The sequence below is a fragment of the Microtus oregoni genome, unplaced genomic scaffold (assembly GCF_018167655.1).
Source record: "Microtus oregoni isolate MIOR12 unplaced genomic scaffold, Mior012 000086F_ref0000336, whole genome shotgun sequence".
Lineage (NCBI taxonomy): Eukaryota > Metazoa > Chordata > Mammalia > Rodentia > Cricetidae > Microtus > Microtus oregoni.
In genome coordinates this window covers 2784561-2799154 of record NW_024544552.1, presented here as the reverse complement: position 1 = coordinate 2799154, position 14594 = coordinate 2784561, and the positions used below count along the sequence as shown (strand labels likewise).

Below are 14594 nucleotides of genomic sequence, written 5' to 3'. Positions count from 1 at the left end.
GAAAGAGGGAAGGGAGAACTGGAGAAGCCTTCGATATTCACTCCATCTCTAGCATAAGGGATCTCAGCTCAACCCCTGGAAGTTCAGGCCTTGAAAAGTATGACCATCCTTCCATGCTTGCATGCCACTAGAATGCCTCGTCTTGCCTCTGTTCTAGCTTAGCAGAGACGCTTCCAGAAGCCTCGGTGAGTTGTTCCTTTCTCAGGACCACACTTCTGGGAGAAGCAGGTCATGTTTCTGCCACTTTAAATTTCACAGGGCTTCTCTTTGCTCTTCTCCCCCAGCGTGGCTGGCCGCTGCCCCTTTGAAGATAACATACCACCAGAATTTGCTTTTGTTCCTAATTCTGTGTCGTAGAGACAAACTCTCTTGTTGACCCATCTTTGAGACTCAGCAACTGCACATGTTGTATTTAAATGAAGCAAATCCGGCAGCAGACACAGAGACTATGAGCTTCCTGCTTACTGTTTCCTCTAAGTTCATCAAGTTCAGTGTCCACCAGCCAATGAGGATGCTGTGCCAATATAAGGTTCTTCCGACAGTCAGAAATATGAAGTCTTTAGGGACCGGTACCAGATAGGTGTTTAAAAAAACAGGAAGTTGTTTAGTGTGGTATCTTTCACTGACCTGTACTAAACAAACCCCATACTTTTATGGTGTAACCTAACACCCAATTATTAGTTATCCATTATGTGTGAACAGGTTGATGGATATTTGGTTTCTGTTCTATACAATATGGCCATTTTCTCTAAGAGCGTTGCCTGGGTAGATTTGTCTGTGGAGAGTGAAAATGTCTATAATCTCAGGGCTCATTTTTCCATACTTAGACATCTACTAACTACACTGGTTTCACAAAAACTAGGGTGAGGCATAACGTGGTATACACTTGCCATATCAAGATTCAGAGTGTTGAAACAAGAGGACTCCCATTTCAGGCTACATAGTGATGCCCTATCTAAAAACAACAATGTCTCTTTATTTAGAAGCTTGTTCAGCAGTTTGGTCCTTCATTCTCCCAACACCTATGTGCTTACTCCCACCTGAACCTATCCTGAGGGTGGGAGTATGTGTGTGTGTGAATCTTTTTCACAAAACTCTTAACAGGTTTAAGTCTGGGGATGCTCTTAGTTCAAAAGTCAATTCCTCTTGGTTGCCATAACCACCACATGGGTCCAGATTCTCCCCAGCTTACTGATCATACAGTTTCTGATTAGGAGTGGGGCTCTTTGCCTTTGCATCACCTCCCCTTCCCAAGTCTATCCTGGTTTTTGCTATTATTAGTTGAAATTTTGCCCTTCTATCCCAGTTCATAGGATTTAGTTCAAACACTTGTACAAACCAACCCCATTACACTTGCCCAATCCCGTGGCCACAACTTGAATTTCTCTTCACTTTTCTGACCTCTGGTTCCGCCAAAATGACAAACACACCCTGCTAATGCTTTCGAGTTTGTTGTTATGTTTCCATTGACTGGAATGTCCCTGTCCCAACTCCTTTGGCTCCCGTCAAATCCCGTTCTTCAGTTGAAGGTCTTGAGAAGGTTTGCTTCCATTGTGGAAGTCACCAAGTTCTTTACACTACCATGGGGGCAATTCTTTATGTACAAGGCCCTATAGAAATAAAGAGAAAGCCTGGGTCCCTGCCTGCAGGACTCAATTTAGTGGCTGTGTAATAGCAGAACAGTAACAGGGTGCAACAAGTATAAGAAGGGAGGTGTAGGTGCATGTACAGAGAAACAGCAGCAGGGACCATGGAAGGAGATGGCAGGACCACCATGGTCTGGAGAGACCCTCACTAAGGAAGAACAGTGGACTCAGTCTTGATGTTCAAATACAGAGCCTCTGGGAGGGCACTGTCAAGCAGCAACACAATCAATTACATATTGCTATGGTATTCTTCAGTTGTTTAGGGTGCTAGTCTTAACTTTCCAGCAAGGCTAGTCAGCTCAAGAGCAGGGACAGGCCTGGCGCTGTCTGTTCCTTCAGAACAACACTGAACAAACACCATGTGTTCAGAAAAGGCTTGTTGACTGGAGGCAGATAAATATCCAGCCCTCCCTGGGATAACTGCTAATCAGCCCCTAGCTCATTCCTAACAAGGCACTCACAGTGAAATCTCCCCTCCGATGGTCACCTCCCTCCTGCCATAAGGGCGAGACTTCGTCAACAACAGACGCTTTCTCATTCTGCCCCAGATCTCTTTATTAAGGCCTTGCATTTGACCCAAATACATTAACAAGAGATGGGTGAGATACATCCCTGAACACAGTACCTCCCTTCCTCCTGGCCTGGATCAGGACAGCCAGAAAGGTTTAAGATTTGAAAAGTGGGAGACTGTGTTGATGGAAGGGACAGAGAAGAGATGGCAAGAGAATCAGAAAGTATGGGGAGGAGAGAATCCGTAGATATGGATAAGGTATAGAATAAGAAACGAGAGAGATGAAAGAACTGGGCTGGTATCTGAGGAGAAGCAGCTCCCTTTCTCATCAGCGGGGGAGACCAGGACCTCAAGCACCCTGTATGTAGACCACAGTGGGCCCTGTAGTAGAGAGTGACCTAGTGTCCCAAGGAGCTTGGGGAAGTGCGTGGATGGTAGGAAGGTACATATGAAGAGCAAGTGGGGCTGGTAGGTGGTTGCCACAGCAACTAGTCATCATCGTCGTCGTCATCATCGTCATCGTCGTCGTCATCATCATCCTCTGTGTTGATTTCTCCCGACAGCACATCTTCTAGCCAGTCTTCCAGCTCCTCAGCAGAAGGCAGGTCCTCCTCATTGTCCATCTCCATCCATATGCTGTCCGCCTAGGTGATGGCACAGGTAGGGGATGGAAGCCAAATTTAATACAGATCTGGACCTCGTCCTCCCGCTCACTGTACATCCTCTGTCCCTTCCGTGGCCAGAGAACCTATCCTGGTGAAGATCAGAGTCAGCATAGTGATGGCCGGAGTGGAAAGAAGAGGTGAACTGGCCACAGACCTCCCTCCCTTCAGTCTGTGTTCCTTCACTGTTGCCATCCTGACCTGCTGAAAGCATGCATCTTTACTGTGTCCATAATACAAAAGCACCGGTGGTTACTCACAGCCAACAGAATAAAGTCAGAGGTGCCAACATTCAAGATTTTTATAAAATGATTTTCTAGTAATAGTCTCAGTGATCTTAAAGTCTGAAACTCTATTTCAAAAAATACTTGCCCATTCCCAAACCTGATGTTCACTTTTTTGCTGTGTTTTTGTTGTTGTGTTGTTGGTTTGTTTGTTTTTCAACCCTTTTTTTTTTTTTGAGATAAGCTCTTGATGAATCACATCTCTAATCTCAGCACTTGGGAGGCAAAGGCAGGTAGATCTCTGATTTCGAGGCCAACCTGGTCTATAGAGTGACTCCCAGGACAGCCAGGGCTGTGTGGACAAAAACCTGTCTCAAAAAACAAAAAATAGGGGGCTGGAGAGATGGCTCAGCGGTTAAGAGCATTGCCTGCTCTTCCAAAGGTCCTGAGTTCAATTCCCAGCAACCACATGGTGGCTTGGAACCATCTGTAATGAGGTCTGGCGCCCTCTTCTGGCCTGCAGGCATACACACAGACAGAATATTGTATACATAATAAATAAATAAATATAAAAACAAAACAAAACAAAACAAAATGTGTACTTGCTTTACAGCCTTGGCTGGCTGGTCTCGTACTCAGCCGTGTAACCCAAGCTGGCTTTGAACTCTCTGCAGTGCTCCAGCCTTTGCCTCTCCTATGCTTAGGTTGCAGGCATGGGCCACCAGGCCTGGCTCTCAGTTTGGAGAGTTTGTCTCCGATTGAAATCCTCTACACTATATAATCTCCACTGTAATGCTGTTTCCTCTTAAACTCTACTCCGAGTCTCTCTAGCAGAAATTCCGGCCTTGCTAGCATTTTATTTCCATTATAAAACTTACCAGAACCAGCCTTACAATTAACAGGATACTTGCCTATTCCATTAGACTGAGAATACTACAAAAGCAAAAGCTGCTCTACTCAGGTCAGCTCAACACATAAGTATCTACTATGTGCTCACCACAAGACGTCTGCCTTCGAAAGGTTCCAAGACTGCTAGAAGAGATAGGATGCTCTAAAGGGAAGTTCTTAATGCCAGTGCTCCCAGGGTACCATAGAGGGGATGATTCCAAAGAGAAACTCAGTGGAGGACAAAGAAATTGAACTGGACTTTGAAGAATGACATAATTCCAGCGAGTGAAAGATTCAAATGCTCAAGTCATGCGTCCCCACCCGACAGGTCCAGCCATTTGACCAGAGTGTCTTCTGCTCCTGGGCAGTGCTCGCTTGGCTGTTAGCAGCAGTGTGGAAGAGAGCTAGCTATGCTGAGACGGCTGGTGCTGTCTATGGCCACAGCACCCTAAACACACCCAGTCCCATCTGATCTTGGAGGTGAATCAAGGGTGGGAGATGATCTGGTACATAGCCAGGAAAGAGGAAACTCACGTCTGTAACATTGACAACTCCTATTTGCGGAGCTGACAAGTCGATGTCAAACGTCTTCTCCCAGTATGGGACCAACTGTAGAGAGAACCAAAAACGTCCACTTAATACCAGTTAGAAGTTCACAAGCCCATCAGAGGATGAGTCTTGGGCCAGGGCTAAAAGGAGGCAGGATGAGCTGCGCTAATGGATGGAGAGACAGCCCAGCTGTGATCCACAAGCTTGTAGGTAAAGCTAATCAGTAAAAGAGAAGAGACCTCAAAGAAAAAAGACGAGGAAGAAGGCAGCTTCTCCCTTTGGAGAAGAAGTAGAACAGAAACTCTACTTTGTTCCTGGCTCTACCTATGATTGGCTATATGCCTTGGGACAACTCACTTCTCTTTGTAGAACCCTCAGTTCCTTCATCTCTCTCTTTTTAAGATTTATTTATTTTTGATTTTTTTTTTTGAGACAGGGTTTCTCTTTGTAACAATCCTAGCTGTCCTAGAGCTCACTTTGTAGACCAGGTTGGACTTGAACTCACAGAGATCCTCCTGCCTCTGCCTCCCAAGTGCTGGGATTAAAGGCGTGTGCCACCACCATCCAGCTACTTAAGGTTTATTTTTATTTCTACTTATGTGTGTGTGTTTGAGCGTTTGCCACGTGTGTGCATACCTTCAGAAGTGGTATGGATCCCCTGTAGTTGAACAACCACCAGACATGGGTGCTGAGAACTGAACTCAGGCCCACTGGAAGAGCAGCGCGTGCGCCTAACCTCTGAGCCATCTCTCCAGCTCAGTTTCTGCGTGTTTAACATAAGTACTTATACCTGGCAATCATCAGTATTCTGTCACGTTCCTGTTTGCTCATTCAACAACAAACGGCAGATGCTGGGGATTCAGCTGAGCGCGGAGCCATCCCCTGGCTCATGGGATCTGCTGACTTCCTGAATTCATGTGCAGTGTGCTGTATCCAGCTGCTCGCCAGAGGACGGCTTTTCAGCTCTGGCACACAAATCACCTGTCCGCCTCTGATCTGGGAATCACATGTCGTCCCCGTTCCCCTTGTTCAGATGCCCTCTGTGTCCACATTGCTCATGAACATGCAGCAGACATAATATTCTGGGTCCCCAACTAGGAAGTAGGTAGGGCTAGGAATTCTGAAACAAAAACAGCGCCCCAGGCCAAGTCCCCAGATTAGGAGCCCAATGCTTGAGCTGGGCCTCTTACCAGGGGGAAGTCATCGGGGTCAATCCAGATGATGCTAAGGTCAGGGTTTTCAGTGTTGTCTTGGGCCACCGCCTTGAGAGTCTCTAAGAACTCAAAACCATCTTGGAGGGAGCAGAAGGGAGAAACGTTGAGGTGGAGCAGAAAGGAAAGGGACACAGGAGACAGGAATCCAGGCCTGTTTCCTCGCCTCCGACACCAACACATTGCACGCCCCAGGCTGCTTGCAAACTCCCAGGAATGCCTTCCGCAGTCCTATGACCCAACAAACACACCACCCACCCCTGGCTTCCCCCCGGCCATGTCAGGGTTCTTTCCTCACCAGGATCAGCTTCCTCTGCAAAGGCCACAATGTGGATCCCGTCCATATCGTCCTCCTGTTGGAAGGTGAGGAGAGGAATAGGGTTAGAGCTGGGGGCGACCTTACTCTACTGCTATCCAGCCTCCTCGATGTTGCCTGAGTCTGAATCATGGAATGCCACCTTGTATTTCCACGGTGGTGACTCTTTTCTGAGTGACACCTTTCGGCTCTGGTAATCCCTTTACCCTCAGAGTTCGAGACTACCTTGACCTCTTCGTCACTTATGCCTGCCATCGGAGATGTGTTCTTCAGTACAGAAACCTTGCCCTCTGACTGAGATACTGCTCTCCCCACCCCCCAGCAGAAGGCACAAGGTAGAGGAAGGACGGCCATTTCTAAGACTCTACCCACCCCTGCTCCCCAAGCACCGGGTCCTGGGAGAGGCACTCACCCAAGTCTCGTACATACTCTCAGGCTTCAGTTTCCTCAGGGTCGATCTAGAAGAGAGACAGAGGGTCCCTACTCAGTGGGTGAGAAGAACATCTCCTTCCAGAAGGTCCCCACAGCTGAAAGCACCTCTGGGTGGGGCCTAGGGCATAGACAGCTTGTACCCCAGAACAAAGCCAGCTTGCAAATCTAAAGCTCTGGGCGTCAGGCCCAGATCATTGCATGGTTGCAAAACAATGGCTGGTGGGAAGGGAACGGCTGGAAGAGAGATGCTGGGAGGAACGGTAAGAACTGGGTATCAGGGTAGTCCTTTTTTTTTTTTTTCATTTGTTCATTCAATAAAATTGACAACCTGGGCTCAATAGAATTACATGCCACATGCCGGGTGGCAGTGGCGCATGCCTTTAATCCCAGCACTGGGGGGGGGGGGGAGGGAGGGGGCAGAGGCAAGCATATCTCTGTGAGTTCGAGACCAGCCTGGTCTACAAGAGCTAGTTCCAGGACAGGCTCCAAAGCTACAGAGAAACCCTGTGTCGAAAAACATATGTGTGTGTGTGTGTGTGTGTGTGTGTATATATATTATGCCTAATGTGTGCCAGGCCCTGGGTTCCCTTCCCAGTACCAGGAGCAGGGAGGGGCTGAAATACATTGTAAATACTGAATTAGGTATTGGGTAGAGGTAAACAATGCAAACATGTCGTGCCCCAATGAAAGGGGCCAGCATCCAGCATCCAGTGGGAGAGAGCAAGTGGTACTTAGACTGATGAGTGGGTATTTCTAGTCGTGGAGTCTCGTGAAGGAAGTGAATTATGCGTGAGTATAGGGCAGGCTTTCCTAGCTTCAGCAGCGCTGATGCAGAGGGGAGGGGGTGTCTTGTGCACTGCAGGATGCTTAATAGGATCTCTGGCCTCTAATTAGAATACCAGCTACACTCCTCACAGCCAAAAATGTCCTGGAAACATTACCTAACAGCCACTGGCCAATTCCTCTACCTCTGTTGACAACTGCTAGCATTGAGAATGAGAACAGGCGTGGGACTGAGTTAAGGTTTAAATCCCAGTTCTGACTCCTCTTCCCCTTGTCACCTCTTTCATTGAGGATGATAAAAGAATGAAATTCAACAGTAGACAGGAGGAGCCTTTTAAGTCTCTGGTCAGAACACAAGCACTCACTACTCATTTGTTGGCAAATTCCTTAAATGGTAACCAGCCCCACGGTCCACACACATTTACAGAGGACTTTGTAGGGCTCAGGGCTAAGTTCTGGGGCACAAAATATAATGCAGAACCACTAGTGTTTCAGTGAGCACCAATGTCCGGAGGAGCATTCATCTCCAGTGGACACTGGCTTCCAGGCTGGCTTAAGTTTCCCAGCCCAGCTCACAGACTGGTGTTCTAGTCCCAGGAGGAACCCGCCCCCACTAAGAGGGTTGCTCAGTCCCCACCTCCTGTGCTCCTCCACGAAGCTGACAATCTCCTCTTCACTGTTGGGTTTGTCTGGGATGGTCACAGGCTCGTCCATGAAGGCCTCATAGAAATCAATCTCATTCAACTTCAGGGTCAACTTCTTTGCCACCTTTGAGGAAGTAGACAGGAGTTGTGAGCTGGAGATGCAGGGTCCCAGTGGGAACTAGCATAAAGGGGAAACGAGCTGCAGGAAAGGAGTCAGAAAATGCGGGTCTGCGGGGGTAGCTTAACTTCCCTGCGCTAATTTAACACGACAATGACAGGGTAGACAATCTAATGCCCCTCTTCCCTTCAAGTATATAGAAGGAAGGGATGAGTTTCAGGTGCAGGAGTGCCGGCATGCAGAATGGGACCAAGACTCCATCAATTTGGGAGAGAAGGTTGGGGGCAACTCAAGAGTGTAGGGAGAGCGGTGCGGTTTCGGGGAAGAGAACCTTGCTGTCAAAGGTGGCGAAGAAAGGGATATAGGGATGAAACTCTTCAGCGGCATCCTCGAAGGCTTTGTAGTCTGAGGGGAAGAGAGGACAGTCATTCTCAGGGTCTGCCAGAGAATCAGCCCCTTGGCTTCTCTGCAGATCTTCCTGGACCCATCTCCTCTAGCCTCTAGTTCTCTGAGAATAAAATACAACTGAACTGTAGCGGAAGTTCTGGAATGCGGGGCTGTGGTGGGGGAGGATTGGGGAATGCCCCAGGGTACAGGAGACAGGACAGATGAAGGGGCTGACCACGGGAAGGAAGGAGAGGGATAGGAAGTTCAGAACCAGAGATGCTGAGAGCCATTGGCAGAAGGAGGGAGGCAGGAGGACAGGGTGGCAAGCGAGGTCAGAGAGGGGAGCAGTGGAGCTGTTACCCACGCTCTGAGTCTTTGTTCTTGAAATAGCCAATGAGTTTGATCTCATCCTCAATATTCTCAAATGCCTGCAGCTCTCGTTCACCTTCAATCAATTCGACGGGGTCTTCTAGGACCTGGAAGAACAAAAACATGGAGGAGACCATTTCTGTCCTCACTGATAGGACCCAGAGAGGGATCTAGGGAAAGGCAGGGGACTTTTTCGGGATAAAGAGCTAGCTGGTGGTAGAGGGTGGGCACATGGCCCGTGTGCTGTACACTGTTAATGGTGTTGTGCCATGTGGGTGAGGTGTATGTTCTGTATCTTCTGTTTGGCATGGGGTATGTTGTTGTATGTGTGGTTTATTTATGGGTCTAATTGCGTGGTATATATCTGATATAAACTGTGTATGTTGCATGTTACATGTGACATATGTGTACTGTATGTCATGTGTGCTGCCTATGAGAGTGCGTTGTGTGTATGCTGTGTGAGTGGTATATGTGGTACTGTATATGATGTGTGTTATTTGTTATGTGTGAGCATACACGCGTGGTATGTGTCTGTTTTGTGTGCATTGTGTCTGATCTGTGTGAAACATGTTTATCTATTGTACGTTGCCTGTGGTATGTGTGCAGCATATGCAGTATGCGTGTCTGGTTTGTGGTGTCTGTGGTGTGTGTGTGGAGGGGTGGAGGGTGGATCAGTAGGGACTAAGGGGCACTGGAAATGTCAAGGCTGTCAGGCTCAGGGGAGTCCTCACATCAAGCAGAAACTCCACCAGAGTGTCCGCAGCAAATTCGCCATCGTACTCAATGACTTCATCTCCTTTAAACACATAAATGCTGTCCTCTTCAATTAGTCCTAAGGAACACAGGGGAGGTGAGCTGCAACCCCAGCCTTCCCTGAGTCGAACTTCTGGTTAGAGCCCACCCACTGGATAATCCCAGCAGACTCATCCCCGCCTCGCCATTTCTCTCCCCCACCCACTTTCAACAACTCCTTACACCCTGCATTCTATGTCTGTGCCTTGGGATTTAGTTCAGGAGCTAACCTCACAGCTGAGCAGGCTACGAAGCTGGGGCAAGGAGGGGTTGTGGGGAGCAGGTAGGGTTTGAGGGGAGGAAACCAGAAAGATGCGGATTCTAGCAACACAGCTCCCTTGCTCTGCCTACATAGCCGGGGATGACTATTCCTGAAGACTCTAGGAGCTGCTTCTCTGCTACGGCCGTCCAGATGACTTGTTGCTAACTACCCTTCCCCCATCCACATCCGGTGTCCAGCCTGTGCTGCCGCCTGGTGGCTGGGTGATGTAACATCTGTGCTCTGCTAAGAGGGGGGAGGGGAGGGATGAGGGGGAGAAGGTGGGAGAGGAGAGGAGTTGAAAGGTCTTTGCAGAAGATCTCTGGCTATGCCTGTATTCCTTGATTCCTTGGTTTCCCCTTTCCTTCTAACACCTACCTGTGCTTCTTTTTCTTTGTTTCTTCTCTTGCGTTTTTTTTTTTTAAAACTAAATTAGGTTAGTATACAAAGCAAAGTATCTACATGCTTTTTTTTCTTTTTTTTTTTTTGATTGTTTCACTATGTAACCGAGGAGGCTTTGAGCCCAGAATATTACTGCTTTATCCTCCCAAGTACAAGTATTGCAAGAATGAGCCACCATGCCCCTGCTCATGCCCAGCCTTAGCCATTTTTTAGATAAAGATGGCTACCACCCCGCCCCCACTCCATCTCGTGCTGGGATTGGAGCAGGCACAAGTCTCTGAATAGAATAGCCCCCAGTCTCAGACTCCCCTCCCCACCAGAATAGATATGGTAGAAGAATTCCTAAGCCCCCCGTATCTCCCCCAAGTCCTCCACCGAGGCATCTCTGGTCTGGTATCCCCTTTCTGCTTCTTGCCCCTCCTTCCCTTCCTTACCTAGTTTCTTGGCCACAGCTGCATCTTTCTCAGAGTCCACCAGGCCGAAGCCAACACCCTTGTCTTCTAGGACTTGGGCTGCTAACTGGAAGAAGGAGTCAGGGTTAAAATTAGACCCTAGAATTCTTATTTAACCCCCTTCCCCATTTAACGCTTTCCCACCATCAGGTCAGCTGAGGTACAAGAAGCTTAAGCATTGACCTTGACCATTCTTTAAGATGCACACTCTCCGCAAACACCCCATGATCCTAGCCTGTCTTTGGCGCAATGCTTTTAAAGATCGTGGGTATTTACTGCTCATTGTAAAGTTCCTGAGGGAAGCTGAGGAGTCTCACTTTCCCTGAAGGGCTGGGCTCTGCCTTCCATCCTGATCAAAGGCCAAACTCAGCATAGGGGAATATAGGATCCTTGGGATCCTCAAGTAACTCCCAAAATGAGAACTGAGACAGATGGGGTGGGGGGGGGGCTGGTCATGTTGTTGAAGGGTGGGAAAGTCTAGAAAGTCAAGAGGTCACCATTCATCACCCAAGGAGGGAGAGTCACGACAGAAACTAAGTAGCATTCTTCTTCCAGATCCATCTCCCCCCTTCCCTTAGTACTGTAGCATTTCCAGCCAGTATTCAGGGTAGTCACAGGCTGGTCACTCCCCCACAAGCCTCCCCACCCAGCAATCCACCCTGACTCTTTCTGCTGTGGGTGCAGCTGCACCCCGCCCAGTCCTGCAGCACAGTGATTCTTAGGGGAATGGGAGAGCGGGTGGCAGGTGGATGGCAGAGGCTACTGAGCACTCAGGATAAAAATACTTGGCTCATCAATCAGACAGCAGTTTCCAGAGCCCGACAGGGCACACAGAAATGCAAGCCTGGGACCTGGTGTCTGACACTGAAATGTTCCAAGTTTTCCATACAAAGTGGAGCCTCTCTATCACCAAGCTGGAGAAGGGACCAGAGAAGTTCAGACAAAAAACAAAACAGCATGACCATATCACAGTTCCCTTAGGGTGTGTGTGGCCATGTATCCCAATCTAAGGCCTCCCCGCTGCCACTTCCCCCCACCCTTATGCTTTGTATTAACCGTCTCTGCTGTGGGTTAAGTCAGATTTGGGGTGGGGATAAAAAAATCTCTTCTCCAAAAGAAAAGATGGGGATGGCATGCTGAAGCCTCTTTCAACCAAAAGAATTTTCTGTAAGGACATTTGTTTAATCCACTAGGGACAAAAGAGGAATTGGAGGAGGGAAAGGGACTGGGCTGGGAGGCTTGTGGGAGGCCTCCAGGAGATGTTTAACTACATAGTCATTAAGTCAGTCATAGGTAAATATCAGTCCTGTTTACATTCCTGCTGGGTATTGGGGTATAGCCCTAAGTGTGTGAGGGGGGCATATTTTGACTAGGAGAGAACATCGCTGGTATGGAGCCCAATGCAGAGGCCTGCACGCAGCCCCTCCCTCCCCCCCTTTCCCAGCTAAACCTGGGATCCCTGCCTCCTACTGCACAGACTTGCCCTAAAGTTACCAAAGAAAGCATAGGGCCCTGGTTCCTGAGTCTTTTTCTTTTGGCTAAGGCCGCATTCCAGTCATGCTCTCCATGAAGACAAAGGCCCTGTGATACTCTGACCCCAGCTGCCGCCACCCTCGGACACGGGGCTCACAGAAGGGACTGGGCATGCTCCTTGGGCCTGCTATTCTCTACTCACCTCCAGGATTAGCTCCTCCATCTCAAATTGTCTTTGTGAGGCCTTGTCGTCCTCGGGGGGCTCATGGTAGAGGAGGGCCAGCACCTCATACTTCTTGAACACATTCTTGTAGTTCTTTGCGTTCACATTGATGACACGGTCCACACCATCGTACTCGGGGAAGTCCAGCCCTTCCTCCCCCTGGACCCCTGGCTTGGGTATCCCCAGCACCAGTACAAACAGCAGTGCTAGCCGCAGCTTGGGCACTGCCCTGGCCCCCATCCTGTCAGTAGCTCTCATGGAGGTAGTGGGAGCTAGGTCTGCTCTCCTGGTCCTGAGGAGGTTAGCTGAGAGAGGGAGGTGCCCCTGGATACAAGAGTCCTGAGTTAGGGGCTCTGGGTGGGGGTGGGGTAGGGAGTGGGCCAGAGCAGTGGACAGAGGACACTGCTGGGTCCTGGAGAAACTGCCGACAGAGCCAAGTGGAAGGGGGTCAGGAGGAGCAATAGGAGCAGGGGCGGGGAGGGAACCGGAGCTGCCCCTTGAAACTGGCACCCCTCGGTCCCCACCTGGTCCTGTCTAAATATGTCTCTGTGGTTGGCAGGAGAGATGGATAACCTCTGAGGCCAGGACAGCTCCCTGAGAGCCTGAATCCTCCCGCCTCCTACACCTCTTCCCTAGGCTCCCTGCAGCTCCTTCCTTCCCCCTCCCCCAGTGGCCAGGGCTCCTCAGCCCCTGGCCCCATGCAGGCCTAAGAGCTCATCGCCATATTAAGAAAGGGAAAGGGAGAGATGCCGGATCTAAAAATAAGACCAGATGAGTTAGGGGTAAGTGAAGCCGAGGCTGGAGGAGGGGAGATGGAGGGGTAACCGGGGATCCCAGGGTAGGACAAGGCTAATCGGAAAGAAATGTAGGTGAAGAGGTGGACACAGTTCGGGTCAGAGGCTAAGCTGAGGATGAAGTGGGGGAAATGTCGTCTTTCTTCTGCCGCCTAAAATCTAGCAGTCATCCATAGGTAAAGTCTATTTCTTTGATCGTACCAAGGAGAGGGGGGCAATAAAAGCACATTCCAGGCTCCAGGAAAGAAACCCCCTGCAGTTCCCTTTAAAGAACGTGGACCAAGGATGAGATCATTCTCTGAATAAAAGATGGAGCGGAGTCCAAGACCAGAAGCCTGGCTTCGCTCCAGCCTGTTTCCTTTGCTTCACTCACCAGTCCTAACTCAGGAATGTACGGGGAAGGACAGGGCTGGCCCGGATTCCATCCTGTAGGGATGTGGGCTTGGGCTTTCTCAGCCTGCAAGGACCACTATGAGGAAGGGAATTCTGCTCGGCTGCTTCCTCCCAGTGCTCTCTGCCCTGATCCTGCAGGACTCTGTTTCTAGGACATAGAGGGCCGAGCGGGATGCCCAGGCTACATGATTCTAAAGAGAGCTAATAATAAAAAAAATACTATTTTTTTCCTATGTCTTTGATAAGGCACCAGATGATCCGGTATAAACCTGGGAAAAATCAACATGAGGTAAACAGGAAGAGGTGGGCCCTGTGCAAGGTTACCCAGGACTGTGGATTAATTCTATGCATCTGAGACCCAAAGCAGAGCTGGAGGTGTGAAAACTGTAGTTTCAGGCTCCTCACTTGGAGGTGAAGAGATGACTTTAGCTTTCGGTATCTAGCAAGACCCCTTTTATGGCCTTCTAGGGCTCACACTCTATAGGAAGTACACTGGGGCTCAAGGGGGATCGTGAGAAGATCACCCTAAAGCCAGCTCTCCTTGTCCCCTGCGCAAGGTTTTTCTCATTCGGGAAGGATAGTGTTTATTTTGCATCTAGGTAGAAACAGGAAGCTATGTTAGCAGATTAGCTTCTTTCGCTGCCCTGTGGCAGACCTCATGCGCCTAACTTACATTCTTAAGAGCAGGAGTGGGTTTAAGAAGGACAGCTGCCATGGTAGCAGGGGAGACCAGAGCATGGCGCTGGAGCTGGGGCCATCTCAGAGTCCTGTCTCTTGATCTCCCAGGAGAGCGCCCGATGTGCCAGGCAGAGCTTACAACCCTGGCTGCAAAGGCCACCCAGGCCTGCCCACGAGTAGATCCAGTCTTGGTGTCTCATTTCTGCAGGGTTCTGGGGAGAGGCAAATGTCTGAAGAGACAACGGAGCACTAGATGTCTTCCATCGTGAATTAGACCTTTGGAATCAGACAGGACTCCATGGGGACCCTGGCCCCTTCAGCTCCTCCTATGCTGCCAGCTCTCCCCACTGGGGGGCCATTTCTGGCTTCATTTCCACCCTTAACCTCT

At 49.4% G+C, this 14594-nt stretch overlaps 1 protein-coding gene across 1 annotated transcript; it reads right to left on the bottom strand.

Annotated features, from left to right (window-relative positions):
- Positions 1-2195: 2195 nt before the first annotated feature.
- Positions 2196-12997, bottom strand: Casq1 (calsequestrin 1). The gene is made up of 11 exons (XM_041643493.1): positions 12321-12997; positions 10628-10712; positions 9472-9572; positions 8736-8847; positions 8316-8389; positions 7860-7990; positions 6420-6465; positions 5990-6044; positions 5671-5771; positions 4466-4540; positions 2196-2801 (listed from the first exon to the last, which is right to left on the bottom strand). The coding sequence occupies exons 1-11, from the start codon at positions 12597-12599 to the stop codon at positions 2646-2648; spliced, it is 1215 nt and encodes a 404-aa protein (XP_041499427.1). The 5' UTR covers positions 12600-12997; the 3' UTR covers positions 2196-2645.
- Positions 12998-14594: the final 1597 nt, after the last annotated feature.